The sequence below is a fragment of the Aquarana catesbeiana genome, linkage group LG01 (assembly GCF_042186555.1).
Source record: "Aquarana catesbeiana isolate 2022-GZ linkage group LG01, ASM4218655v1, whole genome shotgun sequence".
Classification (NCBI taxonomy): Eukaryota; Metazoa; Chordata; class Amphibia; order Anura; family Ranidae; genus Aquarana; species Aquarana catesbeiana.
In genome coordinates this window covers 353,558,156-353,584,373 of record NC_133324.1, presented here as the reverse complement: position 1 = coordinate 353,584,373, position 26,218 = coordinate 353,558,156, and the positions used below count along the sequence as shown (strand labels likewise).

The 26,218-nt window shown below is 42.5% G+C and overlaps 1 protein-coding gene across 5 annotated transcripts in view; it reads left to right on the top strand.

Moving 5' to 3' along the window:
• The window catches only part of RABGGTA (Rab geranylgeranyltransferase subunit alpha), a 100,269-nt gene that overhangs the window by 15,316 nt on the left and 58,735 nt on the right, over positions 1-26,218 (top strand). For all 5 annotated transcript variants that reach the window (XM_073632813.1, XM_073632829.1, XM_073632823.1 and 2 more), the window contains exons 4-12: positions 1,543-1,667; positions 2,891-3,078; positions 3,179-3,376; positions 7,266-7,349; positions 7,458-7,540; positions 10,265-10,357; positions 14,963-15,065; positions 15,154-15,205; positions 17,316-17,404. In XM_073632813.1, coding sequence (XP_073488914.1) covers positions 1,543-1,667; positions 2,891-3,078; positions 3,179-3,376; positions 7,266-7,349; positions 7,458-7,540; positions 10,265-10,357; positions 14,963-15,065; positions 15,154-15,205; positions 17,316-17,404 — 1,015 coding nt within the window. The remainder of the gene's footprint in view (positions 1-1,542; positions 1,668-2,890; positions 3,079-3,178; positions 3,377-7,265; positions 7,350-7,457; positions 7,541-10,264; positions 10,358-14,962; positions 15,066-15,153; positions 15,206-17,315; positions 17,405-26,218) is intronic.

Below are 26,218 nucleotides of genomic sequence, written 5' to 3'. Positions count from 1 at the left end.
CATATTGGGGTTGATTTACTAAAACTGGAGAGTGCAAAATCTGGTGCAGCTCTGCAAAGAAACCAATCCGCTTCCAGTTTTTTTTTTTGTCAAGGTTAAATTGAATAAGCTGAAGTTAGAAGCTGATTGGCTACCATGCCCAGATGCACCATATTTTGCATTCTCCAGTTTTAGTAAATAACCCCCATTGTGTTTTTTCCAGCATGTGTATTATACTTACCATCAGTACTTTATCTATTGTAACATAGCAATGTGCATACCTTAAAGTGATTGTAAAGGCAGAAGTTTTTTTACCTTAATGCTTTCTGTGCATTAACAGAAAAGTATGGCCAAAGCTTTTTTGGCCATACTTCTCCTATGGATTGCAGGAGTGCAGTTCGAGAGCTGACAGTTCGTTTTGTCGGCTGACATCACAGAGCTAGTGCAGGCTCTGAAAAGATGCCAACCATATGGTCGGGATCCACCCAGAAGCCTGGATTGGCAGCTGGCTCAGCCTCTCAGCAAACCACTGAAAGGCTGAGCCAGCCCCCTCCACAGCCCAGCATTCCAGTAAGAGCTGGAGGGGAGAGCAGAGAGCCGCTTACAGACAGTCGCAGCTCTCTGCTCAAAGTGGAGAGGGAGAACTGAGCAATCGGCAGTGTTTGAGCACACAGTTCTCACTGCAGAACCAGTGGTGCTCAGATTGATGCTGCATCCACCTAGGTGAGTTTTTTTTTTTTTAACCCCCGAACTTCTCTTTTAAAAGAGAAGTATGGGGTTTATTTTTTTTGGCCCATTTATACTTACCTAGGTGGATGCAGCATTGGTCCGATGCTGCATCTGTCCTCCACCGCCTTTGCACTGAGAACCGAGCCATCGAATATCGCTGATGCCTCAGTTCTCACAGATCCCCCGAGAGGAGAGCTGGTGACTGTCAATCAGTGGCTCTCCTCTCTGCTCCTCCACGCTCACTGGAGCGCTGAGCTGTAGAGGAGCGGGGAGCGGCCATCTCAAGCTCTCAGCGGCTCGCTGAGAGGTTGAGACGGGCACCGGTCCAGGCACCCCCCAAATACTTACGATCCAACATGGTGCCCGACGAGCAGTGGCTCTCTCCTTTCTCTCTCTCTCTCTCCTCACTGGACATGGAAACGGCAGTGGAAGCCATTGGCTCCTTGTGCTGTCCATCCCAGGCTGTGAGGAGAGAGTGGGGTGCGGGGCTGAGGCATGCTGTGTGTGCCAATGGATACACAGAGCTCAGCTGTGGATTAAGCCCGTACGAGCACCCCCAAAGCAAATGGCTTGCAATGGGGTCACTCGGAAGGGGAGAGGAGCCAGGAGCACTAGCGGGGGGACCTCAGAGGATCTGGACTGATCTGCAAAACTATTGCACAAAGCATGTAAGTATAACATGTTTGTTATTAAAAAAAAAAAATTTTTACCTGTACAATCACTTTAAAATTCACATGAGCACATTTTAAAACTAGGGCAGTTTTTAAAACAGCTGATATATTTCTCTTGTTTTTGTCATAACCTGAGCCCACTCTTATGCACTGTTTCCTGCAGCGTGAAGCTGGGCAGTTGGATAAAGAAGCACTGGAACTAACAGCTCAAATATTGGCATTAAACCCAGACTTTGCTTCCCTATGGAACTTGAGACGAGAAGTCTTTCTTGCACTTGGCACTGAAAGGTAAATGCCAAACTATTTCTGCTGCCTTTAGCTAATAATCAGAATGCAACTAGAAAAAAAGAAGCTGAAAACAAACATTTAATAAAATCAATGTGCTGCGCTATGCTTTGCAATCAAATACTTCCTGTGAATTTGTGCAATAATAAATATCCAGTGCTCAATATTAATTGACAAAGTGTATAGTACAATATGATTCCATTCCAAACATGCATAAAGTGCTAATGTGCTAACAAAAGATACAATAGATATAATTGCACAATTTGCAAACGTATTTATGTTCTATCCCATATGTGCACTAAAGTGCTTAATAAGAAAAGTCCATCAATCAATATTCTCAAAGATTTTCAGTTGAAATGGATCCTTGTGATGGTGCTCCAAACTTATCCAAAGTGCCAACACTCTCGAGCTCCCCCCCCTTTGTGATTCTCCTCACCTCAGGGCGTGTGACCGCATAGTTAAGTTTGGTCAAACAGTGCTGTTGAACCACCCCTGGGTTCTGTGATGTATAGACTGCGGATTGTATCCTCTGTGTATATATAAAGAAAAGCTACATGGTGCTTTATTGTTTAAACCACATTTATTTAAAATATTGATCAGGGTACTCGCACATCAAAGGTGCTTTTAGCGCACCACTCTGTAACACACAGATCTGTATATAACCCAAATGAGGCTGTATGTCTATTTGGTTTATGTGCAGCTGCTTGTCCTAGCAATGCTGCTGCTGCTTACACCACCCTGTCCCCTCCCCAAAGCATGTCGATGTGGGGATCACGTGTCTTCCTCAGGGGGATTGCTGACATTCCCCCTGCTTTGATTCCCTCCACCACCTATAATTGCCACGAGCTTCCTGCCCCTCCATTTACCTGCCTGAGCAAAGGGAAACATCCCTGTGAAAGCTCTAAATTGATCGGATTGTAGTTTATACAAGCCTATGGACTTTCGCCTTCTTACCCTAATGTGATGATGCTAAAGTCTGTCAATTTACCTTCCAGGCATCCAGCACTGCTTAATACTCCCTTATGGCCTGAAGTGCTGAGTAATTAGTTTTGCCCTGATGGATGAATAGAGCAACATGTGAGCAAACTGGTACTATAAGCCCTGAAAATGACAAAGCACAGGATCATCATAATGTCTATTTTAAGGCAATAGAAGCAATGGACATAAACAGGGTCATAGCAGAAGACAGGTGTGTTTCTAGATGTTTTTCCATTTCTACCTATCAGGTCAGAAGAGGAGATACGCACTCTTTATGTGGGAGAGCTGTCCTTCCTAGAGAGCTGTTTACGTGTAAACCCCAAGTCTTATGGGACGTGGTACCATCGTTGTTGGGTAATGCAACATATGCCAGAGCCAGATTGGTCAAGGGAACTGCAACTCTGTAATCGTTTTCTGGAGATCGATGAAAGGAACTGTAAGTAACACTTGGTATATAAAGAATTTCTCAAGAAATGTCGAAAAAAGGTTTAATAACTTAAACTCCCATTACCTATTTTTTTATAACCTTTTCACAGTTCATTGCTGGGATTACAGAAGAATTGTAACTCACTCATCACAGGTCCCTGATGCTGATGAACTTGATTTAACCAGTAGTCTTATCACCAAAAATTTTTCCAACTACTCCTCCTGGCATTACCGCAGCAAACTGCTCCCACGGATCCACCCTGACCCAGAACGACATGGCAGACTGTCAGAAGAGACCTTGCTTTCTGGTGAGACAAAATTATTAGAGGAAGACTAGAAATGTAGTAGAGACTCACATTGATCAATTTAAAGTGATATTAAAGCCTTTTTTAAATAACAAACGTGTTATACCTACCTGCTCTGTGCAGTGGTTTTGCACAGAGCAGTGCGAATCCTCCTCTTCTCGGGTCCCAGCCCGGCGCTCTCTTGCCGGGTGCCCCACAGCAAGCAGCTTGCTGTGGGGACACCCATCCAGGCACGCTCCTGAGTCGCAGCTCTGTGTGTCCCTTCACACACGGAGCCGCAGCTCGGCCCCATCCCCCCTGTCTCCCTATTGGCTTACTGTCTGTGATTGACAGCAGCGAGAGCCAATGGCTCCCGCTGCTGCCAAAAGCCAATCAGGTATGCGAGTCCCCAGAGAGGCAAGGCTCTCGTGGACATCGCTGGATCAAGAGGTGCCTCAGGTAAGTATTTGGGGGAGCTGCTGCACACAAAAGGTTTTTTACTTTAGTGCATAGAATGCATGAAGGTAAAATGGAAGGTAAAAAACCTTGTGCCTTTACAACCACTTTAACCACTTGCCATCTGCCCACCGACGGAGGGACGGTGCTGCTCTCATTCTGGGAGGACGTCATATGATGGCACCCCAGAACAACCACTGCCGCGCGCTTTTGAGGACTGCTTCTCTGTGATATCTTCTGACCAATTGGACCATCTTCCTTCCTGATCTGGAGCCCAGATGTGGAGGTTCCATATATCGGTGTTTACACCACATGCCTTGTTGATTGAGCTTATGCCCATTTGAGTCTTCTTACTCCAGTAAGCCTCCTCTCTAACCGGTGGTGGTTTCATTATCTGTGTCTTTACTCCCAACACTGATGGCATGTGGAATCCCCTTTCTGGTTATATTGTTTTTCTCGCTGGTTATCCATGGATTGTTGTATTCACGGTTTAAAAATCTTTATCTGATGGAACACGGACTTTAGTTTGGGTGTGAATTTCACATAATTTTTCACTGTTTTATTTTTGTGGACATTTCACATTATACATTAGTTTGTGTGTATATATATATATATATATATATATATATATATATATATATATATATATATATATATATATATATATATATATATATGTGTGTTGCATGAATGTTTGAGCACTGCACAAAATGTATTTTTCACAGTGCCCATCAGTGAAGGAGAAAAATTACCTATTTACAAAACTTACTGACATCAACTAAGAAAAACAATTATTTTCAACATTTTCGGTCTCCTTTTTTTTTTTTAAATAAAAATCCCAGCACTGATTAAATACCACCAAAGAAGAAAGCTCTATTTGTGTGAAGAAAAAAAATGAAAATTATTTGAGTACAGTGTAGCATGACCACGCAATTGTCATTCAAAGTGCGACAGCGCTGAAAAATGGCCTGGGCAGGAAGGGGGTGAAAGTGCCCTGTATTGAGGTGGTTAATTGATGCTGAGTAGAAGAGGAACATTTCACCTGTTCCACTGCATGTAAAGAATGAAATTACAAACGCCCAATGAAACCAGGTATTAAGCTTATTTTTATTTTGGATACAGAGAATCTTCAGAAATAAATTAACCACTGCATCTATGGAAGATTTTCCCCCCTTCATGACCAGGCCATTTTTTGCTGTTTGGCCCTGTGCTACTTTAACTGGTGATTGTACCCAAACTAAATGTGTATCTTTTTTTCACACAAAAAGAGCTTTCTCTTGATGGTATTTGATCACTACTGGGTTATTTTATTATTAAGACCAAAAATTTTGAAAAAAAAAACAATATTTTTACTTTCTGCTATAAAACCTATCCAATAAAAAAAAGAAATCTCATAAAATAATATTCCTTCATAAATTTTTGCCAAAATGCATTCTGCTACACGTTTTTGATTAAATTTAAATAAAAATAAAATCCTAATAAGTGTATATTGATTTGTTTTGTGTGAAAGTTATAGCACCTACAAACTATGGTATACTGTATATACTGGATTTTTTTTTTTTTTTTTTTTATACTACTGACAGTGATTGCGATATTGCGGCAAACAATCTGACACTAACTGAGGGGAACTGACTAACTGCCACTGACATAATACAGTGATCAGTGCTAAAAATTTATACTATCACTGTGTTAATGACACTGGCTGAAAAGGGGTTAATTACATGCCTAACTATGTGTAAAGTGTGCTGCTTTTTACTAATGATCCCTTGGTTTCTCAGGATCTTATCCCTGCTTTGCAGGGATGAAAAACTGACAGATCACTCTCCCTGTACAAAGCTCTGTGTTGAATGTCAACACAGAGCTCTTGGCTGTAAGTGTACACAGCCGATCAGCAGGTCTCGGCCGTGAATCTTTGCCTGGGACTTGCTGACAGACTCCCGCTGTGTACAATCACAGCGGAAGCCGACCGGGGGGTGCTTGCATATGCTCTAAACCCCTAAGTAAGCAGCAACGTACCAGTACGTTGCTATGCCTACAGCGGCTGCCCAGCCCCAGTGCAGTGCGAGTGGGCAGTCGTTAAGTTCTTAAAATGTAGCTAAACTAAGGAACAAATATGTAATACATTGCAGTTTTCCAGTCCTTAGACATGGGGGGGGGGGGGGGGGGCTGCAGTCGTTTTCTTTTTCTGTTTTTTTTTTTCTTTTGATCCTGCTAGTAGAATAACTACATTTACTCACTGTACTGTATCTATGGAGGTGCAGTGTTTGTCCTCCTAGGAAGAGAAGTGTGTTTGGACTACAGAAATCCTCCTTGTCTCCTCATCTCCATAACATGTGGGAGGTGTGCAGTAGTCCTTACACGTCCTAACTGCTTTCTTTAGGTTAACATTGCAGAGCACATGGGATGCAGAATGACACTGGAATTCTCACATGATCAACAGGGAGTTTTTGCACTTATTAAACAGATATAACCAAAAGCTTTTGAGCTGAATCGTATGGCAGAAGTCACCAAGTTGTGAGTGATACATTCCACTTTGCAACCCTTTGGCATATATTCTGAACCCTTACTACCAGTTTTCATAGTTAAAGTGGTTGTAAACCCATATATATATATATATATATATATATATATATATATATATATATATATATATATATATATATATATATATATATATATATATATATATATATATATATAGCCAGTGAAGTGACTGACCTCAGGTGATTCACAGAGATGAAACAAATCATCCTAGTTGTACCTGTTTACCTGCAGTCTTGTCTTCTCTACATCTGTTTTGAAGTGCTGAATTATTATAAAGCTTGACTGAGCATTTAGAAAAAAGGGGACAGGGAGCTGAAGTTACACTACACAGAGCTCAGTGAGGAGAGATCTGAGAGGTGATTGGAGGGAAGGGACACACCCCCTGAACAATGGAACAGAACCGAGGCTGTCAATCAGCTGGAGATCCCTCCGTCACCTTTTTTCTCTTGGTGTCAGGAAAACTTGTCAGAAGTGATTCATGCTGATAGCAGAGTAACAAAGCAGCAGACAAAAGTGACACTTATTGCTCTTAATTGCGACAAATGCATACTATAGAGGGATACTTTGTTCATATTTCATGTCTTAGCTTTACAACCACTTTAATGCACAGTTAACAGTGAAATGCACAGGCTTCAAGGATTTACTGGTATCAGTACCAGTATTGTGAACTTTGCAGGTGTGTAGCCTAAGCAACAAATCCAATTAATGTATTATTAAGGTTATCTGACTTTCATATTAAGTGACATCTGTAGGTCTATGGGTTTTCCCCCCCCCCCCCACCTATTTATATAATGTTATGATTGTACACTATGTAGTGCATATGAAGTATTCAGATTTTATTCCTATGGAGCTCACAATCTAATATCCCTACCAAATTCACACACCATATTAATAAGTTGCCTTTTGTTGACAGAACTGGAGCTTGTACAAAATGCCTTCTTTACTGATCCAAATGACCAGAGTGCCTGGTTTTATCATCGCTGGCTTCTTGGAAGAGGTGAGCAATCTGAAACCAGGTTATGTTTGTTTTACAGTAAACTGTTTCCCTTGGTATTATTATTTCTTTGGTAAACACTGAATAATAGCTGTTTGTTTTTTATGTCAGGTGATCCTCCACTTTCCATTCGATGTATCTTAGCTGATCTGGAAGTTCCTTTTGTAACTGCCACTTTTTCTCATCCAGTCCTTGTAAGTTAATGCTTCTGATTGACCATTTTATTTCTCAAGAATAGACCTACAGTGCATCCGGAAAGTATGCACAGCGCTTCACTTTTTTCACATTTTGATATGTTACAGCCTTATTCCCAAATTAAATTCATTATTTTGTTCAAAATTCTACAAACGATACCCCATAATGACAACGTGAAAGAAGTTTGTTTGAAATCTTTGCAGATTTATTAAAAATAAAAAAGTTGAAGTGCTTGGCAGGAGATTTTTTGCATTTGACCCTGCAAAACAATGCAGCAGCAATCAGTTGATTGTCCATTTTTTTGCAAAATGGATGCATTAAAAAAAAAAAAAAAAAAAAAAAATTATATATATATATATATATATATATATATATATATACCCCCCTTCATGACCAGGCTATTTTTTGTGATACAGCAATGATTGGTTTGTGCATCCGTTATCCGCTGATCAGCTTCTGCTGTGACTAATTACAGCAGAATAGGTGCACACGGGCTCGCCCCCTACCCAGAACTGCTAAATCACAGGAGGGGTTGAAGTAGTGGTTTATATTGCTTGAGGAGCTTGGGTGTTCTCTAAACCTTAGTAGAGTGACTACTAAAATGTAATGAAACACCAAGTGGGCATTATGTTTTGTAAACTTTCTGGGGATCTTTATCTACAGTAAAGTTCTGCTTTAGGGCTAGTTCACACCATATGCAGTCCAGTGCGTTTTTTTCTGCATCACAAACGCATGGAAAGTAGGTTATATTCCATGGCATAGTTCACACCAGTGCTTGTAGTTCCAGTGCGTTCCAGGTCCAGAAAAAATAGAACATGCTGTATTTTTCCTGCACTGGACTGTACTGGAACGCTGTAAAATGCACCAAAAATGCACTGGAACATACGTGTCTTTAAGGTTAAGAAAATAGTGGGGGGGGGGGGCACTGGACTGCATCAAAAATTCACCGAAAACGTACTGGAATGCATCAAAAACACACATGCAGAAAAACATCTGGAACGCATCTGGACAGCGTTTCTATGGTGAGAACTGGCCCTCAATCTAATCATTTTCCACGATTTCTAAATAATCAGTTGACAAGTGCTCTCAAGGGATGTACTGCAAATGGACCAAATGGTCCCTGAATCCTTGTCCCAGACATGTTTTCCTGTAAATCTTACTGACCACAATATCTCTACTTACATTCAATTATAATGACACTTAGAAACCTAAAAATGCCTACTTTGGAAGAAGTATAAGCAGTATAAACCATTAGGAAGAGTAGGTTTTTAAGCACAATGCAATATTTGAGGTGCTTCCTTTTGTGGTCATTGTTGCTGCCCATTTATTCACCGTGAGGAAGAGGATTTTTTTTTTAAATTCCTAGCACATCATGTGGCTTCCTTCGGGGTGGGTCATGTGGAGTCTGGCTACATAATGATTCATCCGTGCAGCAATAGTATTTTGCACAAACTTTACTGCTAAAATAAATGTTTCTGTACTCCACATTGCTATTAAAGTAATGAATTGGAATGCTATAGCGGAATGGCACTGTTGTTGTAGTGGATTGTTTTCACTGTGGGTGTTGAATAGCTGGAAATGGTTTTGGAGTGAGTTCCTCATTACCTCCAGATATGCCCCTGTTTTTATAATGTTTTAAATGTGTGAACCAATTACCGTATTTATCGGCGTATAACACGCACATTCCTTTTAAGAGGGAAGTTTCAGGAAAAAAACTTAAATTTTAAATAAGGGACTTTGAAGCAAAATAAGGGTCAGTGCCCATCTGCAGCCTCACAAGTGCCATCAATGCAGCCTCATCAGTCTACATCAAAGCAGCCTCACCATTGCCATCAATGCAGCCTCACCATTGCCGTCATTGCAGCAGCCTCACCATTGCCATCAATGCAGCAGCCTTACCATTGCCATCAATGTAGCAGCCTCACCATTGCCATCAATGCAGCCTGATCGATGCCCATCTGCAGCCTAGAGGGGACAGGGAGGGGGGCGGGATGAGCGCCGACAGATTACATACAGTGAGAATCTCCTATGATAGACAGAACAGTGGTCCAATGGCAGCCCAGGAGATGGGCCTTCTTTTTACAGAGGCAGCCAAGTAAACAGGAGATTCTCACTGGACGTAATCTGACGGCGCTCGTCCCGTCCCTTCCCTGTCCCCTCCGAGGCAGCTAAAATTGAAGTATTGGCGTATAACACGCACACGCTATTTGCACCCGATTTTCATGGTAAAAAAGTGAGTGTTATGCGCCAATAAATACAGTATATCAAAAGTGCAATGCCTTTAGGGCTAGGGCTAGTTCACACCACAGAAACGTAGTCCGGATGCAGTTCTGCAAGAGTGCGTTTTTGATGCACTTTTGATGTGTTCCTGTGGGGTTTTTTTTTTTTTTTTGCTGTAACACATTCCAGTGCATTTTTGTTGCGTTTTAGATGCATTCCAGTGCATTTTTGATGCATTTTGCCACTTTCCAGTACAGTGTCTTGCACAAAAAATGTAGCATGTTCTACTGTTGTTGACTGTACTGGAACACACTGCAGTGGTGTGAAATTTGCCATTGAAATCTATGTAACCTACTGTCCATGCGTTTTTGATGCAGAAAAAAAACATGCTGGATTGCATGTGGTGTGAACCAGCCAGTCCTTAAAGAAGACTAACATTTCAGTCCATATTTGTTGTCGTGTATGTCCTCAAATCACCTATATTCTTGTTCCAAATGTCCTAGGTGGGGAGTGATTTAATACTGTTTATTGATGAGAGACCGGTCATGGTCACCTGGAAAACTCCTGAAGGCAAAGAAAAGCCAAGTTTAGTCTGGGTAACAAAATATTAATTTACATTGTGTGCTGATTATTAACTGTGTTTCTCTTGTGTTTATTGATCTTTCTCATAGTCCTGATCTCAAGTTTCTAGAATTTATGTTTTTTACATGTTCTGGCCTCACTTCACTCATAGGGGGGCATCTCAAGAAGCTGATTCTAAAAAATAGTTACACAAGTAGCTTTTTTTTTTTTAAATCAGGAAGGTTTTTATTGTGTCACAAGATCAAATGTAAAATATAAACAAATACATTAATATATCTTCAGGGTGTACGTTAATAACAGCATAGTATACAGATGGTGGCCTAGAGCAAAAAACGTGGATATAATATTTATAACAGGTGTGCTCTGTCTTTGCTTTTAGCACTGTGCATTTTACTAGTAAGTTGATAACTATGTAAGTGACACACTGATATTCATAAACAAGAGGAAACTGAAGTTGAACTAACTACCTTCCAATAGGAAGGTGAAACTAACCGAAGCTTCTTATCACAACCAAGACCTTGTTGGGACATAGCAGTTTATATCGCTGGCAGGCCAGGAAAAAAGGGGGATTTTAAACTGATCCCTGATTCCTTGATCAGGCTCAAGACTTTATGCTATCTTGATATGGTGCAGATAGTTAATGAATGTTTTACGGATCTAGAGGGTTACATTTGGAGCAGTCTATTGAGAACTAGCTGGGAGGGTGCCAGGCCCGGGGAGTCCAGCCAAGGCTGCCAGATTTTATAGAACTTATTGACCCCATTTCTGTGTTGGTACGTCAGCTTTTCTTTAATTAGTGTATTATTGACCTGTTCAATCTGCTGTTTCGTTGTTGGGCTAAGCTGTGATAGCCATAAACGAGCTATCTGCTTGTGGGCAATATACAACAATCTTGAAACAGCTACATTAGTTGGGGGGGTAAAAATTTCCTCATCCACCGCGCCCAGCAAGCAAGTGACAGGGTTTAGTGGAACAGTGGATTGATAGACCGATGATATGGTATTTGTTACCGTCCTCCAATGTCTGAATAGTTTGGGGCAGCGTCACATCCGGTATATTAGATCCCCATTAGCCCCCCCACATTTGGGGCACAGAGAGGACTCCCTCCTGCCCAAACTGTAAAGCAGCACCGAGGTACGGTAGGTTCTATGCAAAATGAATAATTGGGAGAGCCTATACGATGGCGATACCGAGACGATCAGCAGAGACTGTAAACATAGATCCCAGTCCTCGCCCCCAATCTCCCCCATGTCCTGCTCCCACCGGTGTCTACACGGCAGTTTGGCTGCGTCCTGTGTTCTAGATGAGAGTGTGCTGTATATTTGTGAGATCATACCTTTTTTATGCTGTTTGTTAAGTATGTGGGTTATTACCGGATGTTCTATGTGTACCATCTTAGACAATTGTGTCTGCGATTGCATAGCATACCGAAGTTGGAGGTACCTGTAGAAGTTATGTTTTGGTAGCCGAACTCCTCCTGTAGATCTGAAGGATTTAAAAATGGTCTGTGTATAAAGTTGCGATATATACCTAAGGCCTTTAGCCTCCTCAAGACTAGAATCCCTCTAATTTCAGCAATTCTGTGTAACAAGGATTATGCCACAGTGGAGTGTGGATCGTGAAGCCCTCCATACCCAAGCTATGTTTAATGAGGCCCCATATTTTGGACAGTAAGTTTATGGTAGGCTTCGATTTAGGGTGCTGGGGGAGATCTGCCTCCAGATGTGAAGCGGCGGGAAGGCCTAGTGAGCCATGGAATAGGATATTACGGATAGGGTCTGCCATATTAACTCCTTCCCAACCCCCTAGATGCTGAAGCTGTGAGGCCAGAAAATAGAGTCTCATGTTGGGTACTACCAACCCACCCTGGTCCTTGCTATACTGTAGTGTGGATAGTTTAATTCTAGCTATCTTTTTTTATCCATAGGAGGCTTCTAAATATAGTGTCGATGCGTGTGAACCATCTAAGTGGGATCCATTGCGGGGAGATATGCAATATGTATAATAGCTGAGGCGCCCACACCATCTTTATGAGATTGGCTTTACCGGTGATAGAAATGGGTAGCTTACACCATGCGCTGCATTTGATTTGTAACTTAGCGATAATAGGGAGCAATTTCAGGGTTAGGTATTTGGAGGCATCCGGAGTAACCTGTACTCCCAGGTATTTAAAGGTGGAGACAACCTGAAGAGGTTGGGCGCACTCTGGCAGTAATGCTGGGAGCTCATCCAAGGGTAGGAGGGCTGATTTGCTCCAGTTTATGGAGAAGCCAGAAAAGGTGATTAGAGACATCCCGTTCTGTAGTGAGGTGGAGGTATCTCCCAAGTATAATAGTGTCGTCCGCATATAGTGATATTTTATCGACTACAGGGCCCCTCACGAATCCGCATATCAATGGTGATGCTCTCACCCTCTCCGCCAACGGTTCCAAAGCGAACAGCAGGGGCGACAATGGGCACCCCTGCCTCGTACCTCTGAAAATAAGGAAAGGGTCAGAGAGATCACCATTAATTCGCAGTCTGGTGGTAGGGTTTGTGTAGAGTAACTGAACCCATCTAATGAAGTTTTTCCCCAGACCGAACTTCTCCAGGACTTCCCATAAATATGGCCACTCGACGCTGTCAAAAGCCTTGGCAGCCTCAAGGAATAGCACTGCCCTATTACCTGGGTTGTCCACTGGGATCTGTAGATTGAGAAATAAACATCTTATGTTTAGTGCCGTAGATCTGGAGGGAATGAACCCCGATTGATCACTGCGAATGAGTTTTTGAATAACAGACGCTAGACGAGTGGCCAGCACTCTGGCCAGAAGTTTCACGTCTGTCATTAGCAGGGAGATGGGCCTATATGAGTCCAGGAGGAGGGGATCCTTGCCTGGCTTAAGTATTAAAATTATAGTGGCCTCCGACATGGATGGGGGCAATTGGCCTAGTTCTAGGGACTCAATTAAAGTCTGCTTTAGTTGTGGTAGCATAGTGTCAGCATATTTTTTGTATACCTCCGCCGGTAGTCCAGCTGCTCCCGGGGACTTACACAAGTAGCTTTAATCGGTATTCTAAGATGGTTGCCTGCCATCAGCTCTGCAGTCCAACATGGCGTGCAAAGGCCATGGATAATGATTTGTTTGAAGCAGTTGTAGCATTCTGAATACTAGGAGAAACTGCATAAAACTCTTGGCTTTCTCACCCAAATCAAGCTTGGTGAGCTAAAAGGGGTCTAGTATGTCACAATAACATGGACAAGATTTATTCTGACTGCCTCTGCACACATTAAACAGTAAATCCATAGTAGAAAAAATGTAGTGCATGTAAATCAAGTGTGAACGAAGCACAAACAGTACTCCTAAATTGTGCCTCAATCAGCGAAATATAAGTGACTCATAAACCAAATAACATGTGATATGTGTATAGAGTCCATAAGGTAAAATGAATAAAGGGTTATAGTGTCCCACTGGATAAAAATGGATGAAGTAGAAAGAAGCTGATGTTCCAACGTGGGCAGAAGATTAAATCAGCAGGGAGGGCACATCAACCAAAAGAGAATCATGGTAAAGGTGGTGTGTAGAAAACCCTTACCAGATCTTGTAGATTCCCTTGTCAGCGACAGGGAATCACATGAGCAGGGTGCCACTCAGGGCATTGGAAAGGATGTCCCGACACTCGAACCGTCCAGGCTGGACTCTGCATGGATCTCCGGGGGCCACCGGGTAGGTCCTCACAGTGGATAACCAAGACACAGATCAGAGGAGCCAAGACATCTCACGTAAAACATTCATTGCACAGAAGGAGGACACATCTCGATGTCTGCAGGAGTTATGTCAGTTTGGATTCTTTTCTGGTTGATGTGCCCTCCCTGCTGATTTTATCTTCTGCCCATGTTGGAACATCAGCTTCTTTCTATTTCATCCATCTTTATCCAGTGGGACACTATAACCCTTTATTCATTTTACCTTATGGACTCTATACACATATCACATATTATTTGGTTTATGAGTCACTTATATTTCGCTGATTGAGGTGCAATTTAGGAGTACTGTTTGTGCTTCGTTCACACTTGATTTACATGCGCTACATTTTTTCTACTATGGATTTATTGTTGTTGTAACACTGTACTGTATGTAGCTGCTTTTTCTTTTTTTTTTGCATTTTTTGATAGTGCAGTGTTTACTTTCATACATTAAACAGTAAAATGAAATAACATGATAACCTTTAGAATTTAAAGTATGATTTACATAGTTTGGAAATTCTATGTAAAACAGCAGGAAAGGCTTTTCAAAACGGTAAACAGACAGCAATACTTCTACAATACTTCTAATGCAAAGGTTACCCCCCCCCCCTGCACTGCCTGGCCCGAATAACACATTGCAGTATTTTGATTAGTAATCAAGCCACCTGCATCCTTTTTGTTTGCGTTTCTCCATTAATTTCTATGAACTGAGCACCTTGCCTCAGTACTGCCGCAAACGCGAACAGAGCTTCCTTAGACCTGGTCAAGTCACAAATCTTTTATTCTGTCTTAAATAGCCAACTAAGGCAAAACTGGATACTGTAGACTTGGTTGACTGGACCAGTGTAAATATGTTTTGCCGTCTGACATGATATCTGCATTTTCTTTATAGGTCTGTGATGTTCCCAAAGACCGTTTAAGTGCCCATTGTCAGCATAAGATCAAGGTAATCTGGAAAGATGGTGAAGCTAAGAAGGAGTGTTCCTCATATCCAGGTGACCAGCAGACCTTGTAATCAGTGCAGTGCATCTGTAAATGTATTCATCCTCCGTATTGGAAACTGATGTTTTTGCTTTAATATAGGAAAACGGGTTACATGGTTTAGAGATTCTGTAACAGAAGATAAAATTTTCAGGTAATTTTTTTGTTTCTGGTGTAGTGTCCTTTTCCTTTTTTGTGCATTTCTTATATTCTAATACTACTCCAAAAGTATAGTTTACCCCACACACACTCTCTAGTGGAGCATATATAAGATAGGATCCAATTCAGATTTTTTAGTAACATGGAAGTTCTGGGAAAAAAAGAAAAGGTCTGAGAAAAGAAGTGAGAACAGTAGGCAGAGACCTAACTAGAACCTTCAAGGCCCCAGTGGAAGAAACCATGAAGGGCCCCTTGGTCAGGGCCCTTAACTCCGGGCCCAGGGTCCTTCCCACTGATCACAGAGCCCTTTACTTCCATTATGGGGCCCTTTATTACTGTCCCGCAACGGGACCCTTTCACGTGTTCTGCAGCGGCCCGTTCCTGCCATCTTGCCCCCCCCCCTCCCCACGGTGCCCCACGGTGGTGGAACACAAGGACTTGGTCGCAAATGTGACCTTTGCAACTCTGGTAGTTCTGCCACTGGTGTCAGTAGTTTTTATTTTGTTTTATAACCATTTTATTTTTTTAGGAGCCTCATTGGGGGCTTTGGTGAGATTTCAGAGGTCTAAACAGACCTCTGATGTTCCAGCTTTGAGACAGTGAAAGGAGGTTGAGAACACAGCCCACAATCTCCATCTCTGCAGCCTCAGCTGCACAGAATGAATGGACAGGAATATTTCAGTACAGAGCTTCCCCTTCATTCACAAACAGAAGCATAGTAAACAAGGTTGACTATGTTTCAGTTATGAATGAACAGTCAGTGATCGGTACCAATCACTGACTCTGTCCACCCAGAAAAGGAAGGAGCTGGTAAATTACATACAGCCAGGTCCATAAATATTGGGACATGGACACAATTCTAATCTTTTTGGCACTATACACCACCCCAATTTGAAATGAAACGAACAAGATGTGCTTTAACTGCTGACTTTCAGCTTTAATTTGAGGGTATTTACATCCAAATCAGGTGAATAGTGTAGGAATTACAACAGTTTGTATATGTGCTCCCACTTTTTAAGGGACCAAAAGTAATGGGACAATTGGCTGCTCAGCTGCTCCATGGCCAGGTGTGTGTTATTCCCTCATTATCCCATTTAAAAGGAGCAGATAAAAGGTCCTGACTGTATTTGCCAGCCCTTTCACCACTCTCCCATCCTAAAAGCATCTCCTACAGCAGCTGACCGGAGAGGGAAGGGGGGAAGTCGGCAGAGCTGTGGGAGAAGAGGGGGGCCAGGAGAGTACAACAGGCCCTGGGACAGCAGGACCTGGATAGGAGGGATGGCAGCAGCGACATATAGAGGAACTGATGCATTCCATTTTCCTCCTGCAGCCACTAAATGCCCGCTTCTCCTCCTCTCCCTCCCGCAGGCATTCAGCAGTTACAGGAGGAAAATGGAGAGGATTGGTTCCTCTATATGCCACCCCTCATATCCAGGTGTACAGGGGAGCCGCACAGACCCCCTGGAGCATGGGGCTGGGTTGCAATTGCGACCCCTGTAGTTACACCCCTGATTGCAGGCTTACTTTGGTGACAAAAAAGCAACAGTCCCCAGAAATTTATACTAAGCTGTAACTATCCTCTGCTATTGATTTATAAACTATAACACTCACTGTGATGGTGATTCTCTGCACAAATAGAAATGCTCTGCAAAAGTTCCACATTCAGTTTCCTGGTGAAGTTGAACTTTTACTTTTTATTTTATTTTCATCTGGTAATACTGCCAGCAGCACTATTCTTGTCCTAGTGTGACAATCATAGAATTGTCAGTCTAGGACAGGGTGTGTGTTAAGACTACATAAAACCTCCCACTCTTCTCCATAATGTGGAGGCTCACAGAGAAAGTAGGCAACAATACATAGGAAGAGAGTTCAAAAGTTTCAGCTTACAAGATTTCCAGCTGGATGAACAGCTACATTTATATTTGTATTTGTTAAACAACAAAATGCACTCAATGGTATATTTAACCGAACTAAAGTGAGCAAATAAGATTAATGTATTGTTAGAGTTTACCATATGCTTTAATGACATAATAATTAGCCATTTCTTTTTCTATTGAGAAAGCCTTTGATGGTTCCATCTTAATAGTGTTGCCATTTTTCTCTAGCTTGGAGCTCTCTGAGGGGAAGAGCAATGTCCTGCAGCGAGAGTTACAATCCTGCAAGGAGCTTCAGGAACTGGAACCTGACAATAAGTGTAAGTTTTTTTTTTTGTTTTTTGTTTTTTACTGTAGATTGCTGATGTTATAGGAAATAAATGCCTTTTTTGTTATTCACTCAGTATACAAAGGCATTTTTATGATTTTATAGTAAAGGATACCTTTCTACATACTTTACATGCCCAGTTGTACAAAGCACATGAAAAAATTGCCTGTGTTATATTTATGGTGTGAAGAGTCAATCTGAGACCCTGGTTGATGAAGCACAGAGCATTGTTTGTCTGAAGTCTTATGACTTTTATGGTTGAGTAAAGCAGTTTTACAAAATCCATCTCTCTCTCTCTCTCTCTCTGTGAGGACGTGCAACTATGGCAGCTCCATGATACACAGTGCAAACCTTATTCCTGACCAGACAACGGCACTGGAAACTTTTACCATGTAATCTATATGAATTTGAAATGGGATGTTATATATATTTTCATTTAATCCAAGGCCCACTTAAGTGCAGGTGAGGCTTTCAGGATTTATATTAAAGAGTAATTCCACTTTTTTGTTGAGAAAAAAACATTTCCCGCTGGGTGATCTATGTACATTTAACAAACTTTGTTGCAGATTCCTACATTTTGCTATTCTAAAGAAATCACTGTTTGTTCCTCTGTGCCAAGTGAGTCTAATGGGAGTAGTTTCATAATCATCAACCACCTGCTGCAGTGTCAGGGTCTGCATCCCTTTAGACGTGATTTCCTGTAGGGAGTATCTTACCAAAAATTATGTTTTTGTTGCAGGGGATGCCAAAAATCTGACTTGCATCTTAATGTAGGCTTCTGGGAAAACCGGTGAGCCAATTACACAAGCAGGAAATTATGTTTCTGGCAGGCGTTCTATACACATTCTGTGTACAGAACACCTCCAGGTAGCCATATTGCATTGCATTTTACAGAAATTTACAGCGCTGCAGATTGAAAAGGAAAGTTAATTTTTAATAACATTCAATGACTTGAGTCGCAACTGTATATGCTATTTTTTTTTTCCCCATGAAAGTGGAGTTACCCTTTAAAGGAAAATGAACCCTATTTGTAAAATAGATCTTTATTGCACACGCATGAATTACAGTATGTACTTTGCAGCCACGCTTATGATGAAACCCCATTCTCCTGTAAAGGACAGCTCCTAATCACTATGCTACCTGGCATCAATTAACATCTCAACTCTTTTTAAAACCATGGTAGTGGAAAAACTATCCCATCAGTTCTTAGCTAGCCTGCTGTGTGAAGCAGTATTGGCAGTGTTTTTTAAATAAAACTTTTGATTAATAAAGCACTGACATGAAAGAATCAAAATGGTTTTATTGGAAAAGTATAGTTTAGTGGAGACCTGTATGACAGACATATGTAGACTGCCATTGCCTTTGGCTGTCCTTCTGACCTAATGGCTTCAGTATTTTCTGTGTCAGTGAGTTGGAACAAGTATGAAGATCAGGTTTTCTGACCTTATGTCTAACATTCCTGAGCTGCCTACTTTTTACAGACAGGATTGAAGATTGGGGATACATTTGGGACATTTTCAGAAATGGATCAGTAATGGCAGCCTTTACATTTCTCTCAGGATGAACTTCCTTTAATAACCAGCAGGTGTCACTGTCCATGAAGAAGTGCTTTACGTTGTATTTACAGTTATATAGGCTATTTTATAGCCACATTGGGATAGAGCATACAGTTCCTTGAAAAAGTATTTGTACCCCTAGAAATTTAACACATTTTGTCATGTTACAACCCAAAACGTAAATGTATTTTATTGGGATTTTATGTAATAGACCAACACAAAGTTGCACATGATTGTGAAGTTGAAGGAAAATGATAAATGGTTTCCAAATTTTTTACAAATATCTGAAAAGTCTGGTGTACATTTGTATTCAGCCCTTCTGAGTCAATATTTTGTAGAACCACCTTTCGCTGCAAATCTTTTTGGGGATATCTCTACCAGCTTTGCACATCTAGAGAGTGACATTTTTGCCCATTCTTCTTTGCAAAATAGGTCAAGCTCTGTCAGATTGGATGGAGAGCGTCTGTGAACAGCAATTTTCAAGTCTTGTCACAGATTCTCAATTGGATTAAGGCCTGGACTTTGACTGGGTCATTCTAACATATAAATATGCTTTGATCTAAGCCATTCCATTGTAGCTCTGCCTGTATGTTTACGGTCATTGTCCTGCCGGAAGGTGAACCTCCGCCCCAGTCTCAAGTCTTTAGCAGACTCTAATAGTTTTTCTTCTAAGATTGCCCTGTTTTTGGCTCCATCCATCTTCCCATCACCTCTGACCAGCTTCTCTGTCCCTGCTCAAGAAGAGCATCCCCACCACATGATGCTGCTGCTGCCAGCACCATGTTTCACGGTGGGGATGGCGTGTTGAGGGTGATGTGCTGTGTTAGTTTTCTGCCAAACATAGCGTTTTGCTTTTAGGCCAAAAAGTTAAATTTTGGTCTCATCTGACCAGAGCACCTTCTTCCACATGTTTGCTGTGTCCTCCACATGGCTTCTTGCAAACTGCAAATGGGACTTTTTATGACTTTCTTTCAACAATGGCGTTTTTCTTGCCACTCTTCCATTAAGGCCAGATTTATGGAGGGCACAACTAATAGTTGTCCTGTGGACAGATTCTCCCGCCTGAGCTGTGGATCTCTGCAGCTCCTCCAGATAGCAAGGATAACTTTCCACAAATTTGTGGCAGTGTTGAATTGTAAGTCTCTTAACTTGCTTCACATTTTCACTGGCAAGTTGTACACTTGCAAGAGCACTTGAAGCTCAAGTTCTAGTTGACACTTTTCCAATTTGTAGCAAATGTGTGTAGCAAGTCTCTAGCAAGAGCTGTGCAAGTCCACAGCATGAAAATTCAACCACAGTGACCCCTCTGGTGGGATGACTATTGTACAACATAACTGAACCAGAACTTGCAGCAGAGTTGCAGAGTGTTTGCAAAGAAAGTTGATCTGGAGTCATGTGATGGGGACTTGCTGCAATTGTGCAAAAAACTTGTGAAGCCTGGCAAGTCTAGCAATAGCTTGTTTTTTTAACAGATGAAAGTCTAGCAATAGCTTAGCAAGTCATTTTCAAACTTTCAGCACAATTGTTTGCTATCTGGGACCATGGGCCTCTTGGCTGCTTCTCTGATTAATGCTCTCCTTGCCCAGCCTGTCAGTTTAGGTGGACGGTCATGTCTTGGTAGGTTTGCAGTTGTGACATACTCTTTCCATTTTCGGGTGATGAATTAAACGGTGCTCCATGAGATGTTCAAAGCTTTGGATATTTTTTTATAACGTAACTCTGGTTTAAACTTCTCCACAATTTTATCCCTGAAGAAGAAGAGGAATTGATTGCACACTAGAGTCCAAAGGATGCTGTTAAAGTTTTCATTATTGTCAAAAGCCAGACAAACTTGCAAGGATGAATAGTTAATATAGTCTTGACTATTCACCCTTGCAAGTTTGCCTGGCTTATGACAATAAAGAAAACTTTAACAGCATCCTTTGGACTCGAGTGTGCAATCAATTCCTCCTCTTCTTCTTCATACTACTAACGGTTGTGAGCCAGGATTAGCACCTTGAACCTTGTCCACTTTTGTTGCCTGAAGCGGCGTGTGCCCTTGCTTGTTTCCTGATTACAACTTTATCCCTGACCTGTCTGGTGTGCTCCTTGGCCTTCATGATGCTGTTTGTTCACTAAGGTTCTCTAACAAACCTCTGAGGGCTTCACAGAACTGCTGTATTTATACTGAGATTATACTAATTAGGTGACTTCTGAAGGCAATTGGTTCCACTAGATTTTAGTTAGGGGTATCAGAGTAAAAGGGACTGAATACAAATGTACGCCACAGTTTTAAGATTTTTATTTGTAAAAAAAATGAAAACCATTTATCATTTTCCTTCCACTTCACAATTATGTGCCACTTTGTGTTGGTATCACATAAAATCCCAGTAAAATACATTTACGTTTTTTGGTTGTAACATGACAAAATGTGGAAAATTTCTAGGGGTATGAATACATTTTCAAGGCACTGCACTTTACATTTTTTTTCACTCACATAGCATAACCTGAATCAAAATAAAAACTGCTGCTTCAGTTTTACTTACTGTTTTCTAAAAACATCAAAAGTGATGTTTCCTCTGCAGAGCTGTAAAGTTAGTGTTAACCATAAATAACCATGTCTGTACTGTGCTTGCAGATTTCATTATCATTTGTAAACAGTCTGATCAAGGTTAATGAGGAGAAACTGTGTATTCCTCTTTGTCAGTGGTGACAGATTGTGTTCCGTTTACAATGGCACTTTATGCATTGACATGCCTCTATAGATTCAGTCTGCCTGTACAGTCTGGTCATCTGCTGACTTGGCACCATCCATAGGCAGCTTAACTCTGTAGGACACTGAAGTTGAATCAAAACTGCTTTATTTCAGATAATTGCAGTACAGAGAATGTTTTCCAGTCTTTTGAACTATAAGAAGTGAGATTTCTAAACCAAACAAACACTGAGAAAGTTAAATATGTTTGTATTACATTTAGGTATGTTGTGTGAATGCGAACACATAATAAACATATAGTGGGGTTTTCTCAAAAATTACTAAAGTGGAAATACCCTTTACAGATTCCTGATATGTGCCTGCTGTGCCATGTACTTGTGTTAAAAAGTTTTCTGTTCTTTTTGTGTTGCTCCCTTTGTATGAAATACCTGGTGACCCAGTCCCCTTGCTTTCCTAATTCAAACTGACTACACTAGGCATAGAAGCACATTCCCAGCGTGGTCAGTTTTCTGGCTGTGCTGGGAGCACAGCCTGCCTGTCCTCTAACAACTAAGACATGTATTGTCACACCCCTTGCACAGCTCTTCACTGGGAAGATCAGTGTATTGCTCTTTCTTCCTGGTACTATTCTAAGGTACTTATGCTGGAAATGAAATTAAAGTGTGTGTCAAGCAAAATAAAATAAAAAATGTATTTATTACACCTCTGGAATACATGCACTTTTCTCCATGTTTTATTCCTATTAAACATGCTGCAAGTACAGAACAAATAATTGTGCTGGATGAATGGTGTATTTTGATTACTGAATATAAAAAAAACTGTCATGGTCAGGCTTGGAGACCAGTAGCTATAGCAGTAGAGAGGCTCCCACCACCCAGCTGGTACGCAAGCAAGTACACAAGCAGGTCACCCTGGCAGATGATGCAGGCTCCCTGAGGTGCAGGGGCTAAGCACTAACTGGTCTTGACCAGAGCTGTTGATAGTGGAAATGGGTTTTGCTGCATTTTAGTGCCAGGTTGCATGCCCCAGGATCACTCCACCAGGAGGTCTGCAAGCCGGGCTCCAGTAGAAGGTAGGGATCAAGCAGATATAGCAGGTAGGGATTAGGCAGAAGTGTAATTAATAAGCCAAAGGTCAGTAACTAGTGGTTGTAGGTTGGGAGCAAGTGAAAACGTAGTCGAGGAATAAGCCAAAGTTTAATAATGAGTGGTAGAGAAGATACGGACGGCAGCAGTAGTGAAAGGAGCAAGATATTGGCTGGAAAAGGGTACAATAATCTGGCAAACAGGAAGTGCAAAGACATGGGGTAAATTAGGAAGTTCATGGGAGGAGCAAAGAGTTCAAGGTTTACCAGAGACAAGGTACAAGGAAGGATTGTCTAAGAAATCAGGCAGGAAGCTGTCCAGCATCTCAGGTGGCACACTGAGATGATCTACAGCCAGACCCTGAAAAAACCTTGATATCAAGGAGTTTTCCATTCTCACTAATAAGTAATGAACTCTAATTGATCTTACTTATAGAACATTACTATGGTAGATAGAGACCATTTTCACCAAAAGAGAACAAAGCTGACTGGCCAGTAATAGGCTTTGTCAACACTGGTTTATCAGGAAAACATTCAAAAAAGATTATTCACGAGACAAAGGGGCTTTCCACTTGATTCCTGAATATGAAAAAAACTTTGAACCCTTCAAACTTCAACTTTTTAATTGATGCTAAGGTGTTTATTATTAGTTAAAGTTTTTCTAAACGAATTGCCTTAATACGTTCTCTACATTAAAAACCTTCCAACACCAGACTAGAAATAATTATAATACAATGTGGAAATTAATATATGATTTTAGATTTTGACCATAGATACGCTTTAAACAATACAGCCCTGGGATCTGTATAGTCCTGGCTATAAAAGCCCTTTTAGTGAGTGCAAGTCTGTTTATAACACTCACCACTTAGTAATTGGTCTTTTTGCTGTGTTTCAGCAGTTTCTTTATCGTACATCACGGGACACAGAGCCATAGTAGTTACTATGTGGGTTATAGGCCACATTCAGGTGCTGGACACTGCTGGCACACCCTAAGACAAGAAGTCCACTCCCTATATAACCCCTCCCACTACTGGGAGTACCTCAGTTTTTTCGTCAGTGTCTTAGGTGTTGGTCACGAGTAAAGATGTGCTATGCTGAGCTCCACTGGAATACTCCTTACTGGGGCAGGCTATGCAACCGGATCCATTCAAAGTGTCTTTTCAGGCCCAATTGAATGGTACTCGGGCCTTGTGGCAGAAGAAACGAGGTTTATCCCGTAACGCTTCTCTTTTTAGAGCGCTAGACCCCAGGATCCAGTGCTTTTGGTTTTTTTCAGCCATAAAGTTTCCTGGCGGGGTGTTTTACGGGTCCAGGAGTGTGGATCCCCCGATAAAAAGGGGCCCCGGTTCCTGAAGGTTTTTTAACAGCCCACCGTGAGGGGTGAAGATTGGGTCTGTTGGTTTTACCACAGAATCCCTGCGGCGGGAAAGGTAAGTGGAGATTTCTAAGGAATTTTAAATTCTATTATGAATTGTCTCCTTTTAAAATGTAAACGTTGTCATGCCTAAAAGTCACCACTGGGAGGTGTATAGAGCACGTACCTTTCATGCTTTCCTCAGATCACTCTGTAATCAGCAGAAGCTGCAGACTTCCCTCCGGCGAGCAGTCCCAGGCCTCCAGTAAAGTGTTGGGGGGGAATTTTTTTCCTAAAAAACACCCCCCACCTGTACAGAGGCCCTCCCCCCCTCTCTGGATAGAGGGAGAAACCAGAAACGATTGGCGGATGCCGCTCCATTTTCACCGCCTTCGGTCTCATGGCGGCGCTTTGTCAGCCTCCTCTCTGCCCCCCAGCACACACATGCCGATCCCTTCGGATCGGAGGCCCGCACTCGCGTGGGGAACGCTCTTTTTTAAAAAAAAAGAGAGAGGGGGGCGTGGCTTAGCGCGGCGTTGGTGTGCAGCAATGTCCAGCGCGGGAGAACTTTTAAAGAGCTCCATTATGCTGGCTGCAAGGTGTTGGAGGGACACAAGAGCAAAGGGGGCATGTAAGTGGTGACACAGGCATTTCCTTGGCACATTTACTAAAGCACCAAGCTGAGCACTAATAGCAGCGATAGTTGCTGGACTATTTACTCAAGCAGTGGGTGCAATTTCTTCTGGTAGTACCTCTGCATTTGTGCATCGGGCTATGGTCAGAGTGGGAGGTAGAAACACCCCAAAAAAGGGCGTTTAAGAGGGACTCCTTCAAGCTCTAAAAAGCCTAAACTCATCTCTACAATGGCATCCTCCCCTGAGAGATCTGAGGTGGCTGGTCTGAGTGAGCCATCAGGGTCGTCAAGTGTTGCAACTGTTTCCAACACTGCAGTCCCTGTCTATATTACTGAAGAAGTTTTTTGCTGCAGCCATGATAGGTTTGGAAGCATGGGCATCCGCAGGTAGGGGCAAGGGGGGTCAAGTGCCCCCCTTTGGAATGAGGGATCGGATCGACACATTCAGCACAGTGGCATTGCTATGGGGGTGCGGGCAGCCAGGGGGTGACACCATCAAGGTGCTGTCAAGCCCCCCATCAGTGTAGTGTGACTGCAGGCTCTTTTCCCTGCTCAGTCCAGCAGAGAACTCAGCGGCGCTGTGTCAGGAGAAAGGTGAGCTGCGGGCTGTCATAGGTTTCCCCCACTCGCCCTCCTTTTCCTGTCAGGGAGAAGCAACGGCGGCTCTGACCAGGTTCCCCACCTAGCTTCCTACCCGCTCCGTTCCTTCCCCATTGGCCATAACTGAGGACCAATCAAAAGACACTAGGAACGGAGAGCATCATGGGACATGTAGTCCCGAAGATTGGTGGCTCCATTTTCCACAGGAAGGAGGCTACAGCTCGATCAAGAGAGAGATTGAGAGACTGCAGCCTGGAAAAAAGCTGGACAAAGAAAGAGGCGTGTGCTGGGCAGAAGCCAGAGAGAGAGCCACGCTACCCAGCACCACCAGAGAGAGCCACGCTACCCAGCGACACCAGGGAGAGCCACGCTACCCAGCGCCACCAGGGAGAGCCACCCTACCCAGCACTACCAAGGAGAGCCACGCTGCCCAGCACCACCAGAGAGAGAGCCACGCTGCCCAGCGCCACCAGAGAGAGAGCCACGCTGCCCAGCGCCACCAGAGAGAGAGCCACGCTGCCCAGCACCACCAGAGAGAGAGCCGCGCTACCCAGCACCACGAGAGAGAGAGCCACGTTGCCCAGCACCACAAGAGAGAAAGCCACACTGCCCAGCGCCACCAGAGAGAGAGCCGTGCTGCCCAACGCCACCAGAGAGAGAAAGACTGAGCCACTGCCAGGGTGCAGACATGCTACACTACTGACCAGAATCGACCCCGGGGAACCCAGAGTGAGCCATCGTCCACCCGGAGGGATCACTGCTGTAGTTTCGCTAGGTCTGGTAAGAGGGCCTGTCGGCCATTATCCATTACTTATTCCTAGGGACTGTACTACGCCTGCTGTCTCTGACCATGACAATGTGATAATGACATTGTCGAAAAGGGGCA